Source organism: Dendrobium catenatum, unplaced genomic scaffold (genome assembly GCF_001605985.2).
Source record: "Dendrobium catenatum unplaced genomic scaffold, ASM160598v2 fragScaff_scaffold_1557, whole genome shotgun sequence".
Taxonomy (NCBI): domain Eukaryota; kingdom Viridiplantae; phylum Streptophyta; class Magnoliopsida; order Asparagales; family Orchidaceae; genus Dendrobium; species Dendrobium catenatum.
Window position 1 is genome coordinate 9018719 of NW_021320019.1, and position 3948 is coordinate 9022666.

Here is a 3948-nt window from a genome sequence, read left to right on the forward strand (position 1 = left end):
AATAATGCAACCCACCTTATTGAACTAGTTAAGATATATTTATTATTAAATTTATGATTAAATTTATTTAATGTCTTAAAGAAAAATTATTCAATATCATAATTGTATTAAAATCAAGGCTTTGAAAATCAAATTGGATAACGAACCGGAAGAAGATGAGGTTAGCGGTTCGATGGTTCGGCCGGGGTCGAATTGGATGACGTAATAAATATTTATTATATTTGAATATTATAATAATGAAAAAAATCATTTGCAAATATGTAACAAAAATTGAGCAGAATTATAAAATGAAGCAATTAAAAAATATAACAAATAAATCAGTAAATTTAAAACTAAATATATTATTATTTTGAGCAACTGACATCTTTGTAGTCATAACTTGAGAGATAAAATTAAAATTTCTCTTGAGATCTTATAATTTATATCTGCAATTGGTAAAGCTCTGAAATAAAATAAATATGAGATAAGTAGGGTTTTTATTTTATTTTATTTTATTTTTTATTCTTTTCGCATAAGTATAAACTTTATCTTAGTTAATTTTAGGCCATCCGATTTGATATGATGAACCGCCCAGTTATTCAAAACCTGGATTGGTTTGGTGGTCGAACTCCCGGTTCGAACGGTTCGATAGCAGTTTTGTATGACTCCGGTTTAATAGTAAATCGTAACCGGCTAATCGACTGGTTTGCGGTTCAACTAGTTGAACCGACCGGTCCGATCTGATTTTTAAAGCTTTGATTAAAAATATATTAATAATTATGGCTTCCTCAGTCGAATAATTTCTCATAGTCCTAATAAACTAGGAATATTTTATTGAAATTTTATCAAATCTTGATAATTTTATTAGAACTTTTTTGTTAGATTTCTATATATTATTGTTTACATAAAGTTAAGAACTTTAGTAGTTTAACAAAAAATTATCTTTCTTCCCAAAGAAGCCAAATTTCATGGATTGTAGCATTGATACTCCTCAAATAAATTCATATAAAAAGTTAAAATTGAACTCCACTTTATTAAAAGAGCCCAACTAAAGTAGGAAGATAATAGTATATGCATGTGAGAGCCCTAATTGATCCTAATAAGTACAAACTAATCATATTTTTATGTAATTTTATTTGAAAAATAAAGCTTTACTTTGAAATATGCTATGTTGACCACTATTATTAACATATAGATAATAACTATTAACATGATAATATTAATTGTTATCTTATTATAAATTTTTTTTTTATGAGAATTTTCAAAATCATAAGCTGCCATCACCGACACCTTTATACAAATCTCAGATCTTTAAAATAAAGAGGGAAATCATGACGTTGCTAAGGCTGCCTATACCTTAGCCTATCTTTGGTGTCCTGTTGAATAAACGAAGAGGCACCGATCACATCAGTCACCTTAACTTCACCAAAACAATTTCTTCCACGCAATTGAGACATTTATGAAAAATCTAAAGCGAAATTAATGGCTGTATTCTGCTTGCATGGATGAAGCACCAACAAATTACACTAATGGCCCTGCTTGTGGCAAGAGATTATTACATGCAGAGTCCGAATACAGAGAATCTTTGTGACTATGAACAGTAAAAGCGTAGTGGTGAACGATAACCGTGTTTTTACTGTTTACAGTCATAAAATTGAACAGTTCTCTGTATCTGACTCCGCACGTAATGCTCTCTCTGGCTTTAGGGCATCTCCAACTGAACTCATTTTTCATTTCAAAATACAGTAATAGTCACATTAAATAGTAGTTCATTTTTAACCAAACTCTATTTCTAACACAAAAAATGAATATTCCATGTAGATTCTTTCACATTTTTATTTTCGCCACAAAAAGGGGTTCGGTGAATAGTGTGACGCCAATATTGACGTCATGTTTTTCTTTTTGGCATTCGGGTGGAAGCTTTCTGTAGCTGCAAAAGGACATTTGCAGTTGGGTTAGAGATGCCCTTAGTACCAGATGGACATATATTGATGATCAGAACCGTTAACCATTCATAGCGATTTTTAGATCCATCAATTGAAAATGAAATTATACTCTCGATGATTAAGAGTTTGAACTATTATTAAAATTATAAAAATTATTATGTCTGCATATCACATGTAGAGCCATTTTTAATAATATAAATATATATTTATATACTTTTTTTTTATATATATTGAATACAAAGTTAAGTACTTAAGCTTTTTAAATGCATATATTATATACTCGATATTTATCTAAAATATTAAAACATATGTGAGTAGAGATATTTACAGGCAGCTCTACATGTGATGTGCATACATATGCAATAATTTCTCTTGAAATAGATTGTGATTCTTTCACTAGATCTCACCCTAAGACAAACCAAAATCATCTCATATTCCTTCATTCGAAAAAGAAAAAAAATCATCTTGTAGTACTGAATTAAGCATGTCTGGTGAAGCCATTGTAGGCTGGTTCATGAGGAAAGGGCTCCATGGATTGATGAGGAGGAGTTCAGAGGCCATCATCTGGGGATTAACACTACTGCAGTTCAAATTCATGCATTGCAGGATGCCATTAAGGGAGCTCAGCCATGAGGTGAGCTCAACCACCTGAGTTCTTAGAACAGAGTTCTGAGTCTCCAGAACCAGGTTGTTCTGTGTGTAGAGGTTAAGTGAGGTTCTGATCTGGCTATTTTTTTCCTTCAATTGGCTTATCTCCGCCATTAGATCGTTCAGATGCTTATGTTTCCTCATCCTAGAACGCTTTGCTGACTCTCGGTTAGAGAGCATTCTCTTCCTCTTCTTCTGGTCCATCACTGCAAGTAAATCCTCACTGAAACCAGAATTTGAGAGCAGGCTGGATGATCCAGAAGAGCCACCGCTGGATAAAGCCATCAAGATTTTTTCTTTCTTGTTATTTATGGAAGAAAGATGGTTATTTATAGATATATTATATGGAAGAAACTAGGAAATTATGTAATAGAGAGGGCACAGGTGGTTGGAGATCAGAACAATCTTATGAAAACACATAGAACCAGTAAAGGAAGACAACAGAGAAAGATTGAACAAGATGAGTCCTGCGCTGGATGGTGGAATTTACCATAAACTCTAATAGAAAGATCTCACTTAGGATAGGCGGCATCAATAAGAAACATCAAAAGGAAAAGATGCTGCATGTGAATTGAAGAGTAAAATTCCAGAAAAAGGAAAGGTGGTCGGAACTCTCAGACCAAAATCTCTACAACGGCAGAGAAAGATGGGATTTTGCAGCGAAGAGACTGCTGGAAGCTTAGAGAAAAATGGAAGAAAAAAGAAAAGAAGAGTGGAGAAGCAGAACTTCAGCCCTTTGAGGAAACCTTAGTAGGGAAGGAGTGGAGAGGGGAAAGGGGAATTGAGGAATGAGAAGCGGTGCAATTTATAGGAGAAAGATGAGGGAAAAGAAGAACCAGAAATAAAAATAAAGTAAAAGAGAAAGAAAAAAAGTAGAGTGAGTGGGAGCAATGGAATCTCCAAGTGGCTGGTAATGGAGAGTTCACTGTGGCATGTGGGGCGATATGGAATGGCATTTTTTTGCCTAACTACTGTCCAAGCAAAAGGCTGTGACTAGAACCATGGTTAATTGAACTGCTGTGGTTAAGAGAATTTTCAGGTAACCAACCTTTGCTTTTCCCTGATTCTTCCTTCTTCAATTTTTTTTTTCTCCTGAATGTCTGCTTTGTTAAGATTATAGGAATTATTGTGATCTTGGTCTTTAATTTTGAGCTGTTCACCATTTCTAGGATCTGCTGCTTTGACTGGTTACAGATTCCTGCTGTTGAAGACTAATTTTGTTCATAAACTTATTGAGGCTTAGGGTGGTTGGTGGGCGAGGACAGTTGGGAAGCCCCCATCCTCCATCCTGAGTTTAAATCCCCTCTATTACAGCCTTGCCTCTTCAGGGGGGCAAAGCAAATATGGGCCCAATACTGATGGGTGACCTCGCTAG

The 3948-nt window shown here is 34.3% G+C and overlaps 1 protein-coding gene across 1 annotated transcript; it reads right to left on the bottom strand.

The window, feature by feature from the left end:
• Positions 1–2172: 2172 nt before the first annotated feature.
• LOC110113543 (bZIP transcription factor 11-like) lies at positions 2173–3369 on the bottom strand. The gene has a single exon (XM_020846177.2). The coding sequence runs from the start codon at positions 2856–2858 to the stop codon at positions 2355–2357; it is 504 nt and encodes a 167-aa protein (XP_020701836.1). The 5' UTR covers positions 2859–3369; the 3' UTR covers positions 2173–2354.
• Positions 3370–3948: the final 579 nt, after the last annotated feature.

Coding starts and splice junctions, on each gene's coding strand:
- LOC110113543 (XM_020846177.2), bottom strand. CDS start 2,858: ATGGCTTTATCCAGCGGTGGCTCTTCTGGATCATCCAGCCTGCTCTCA.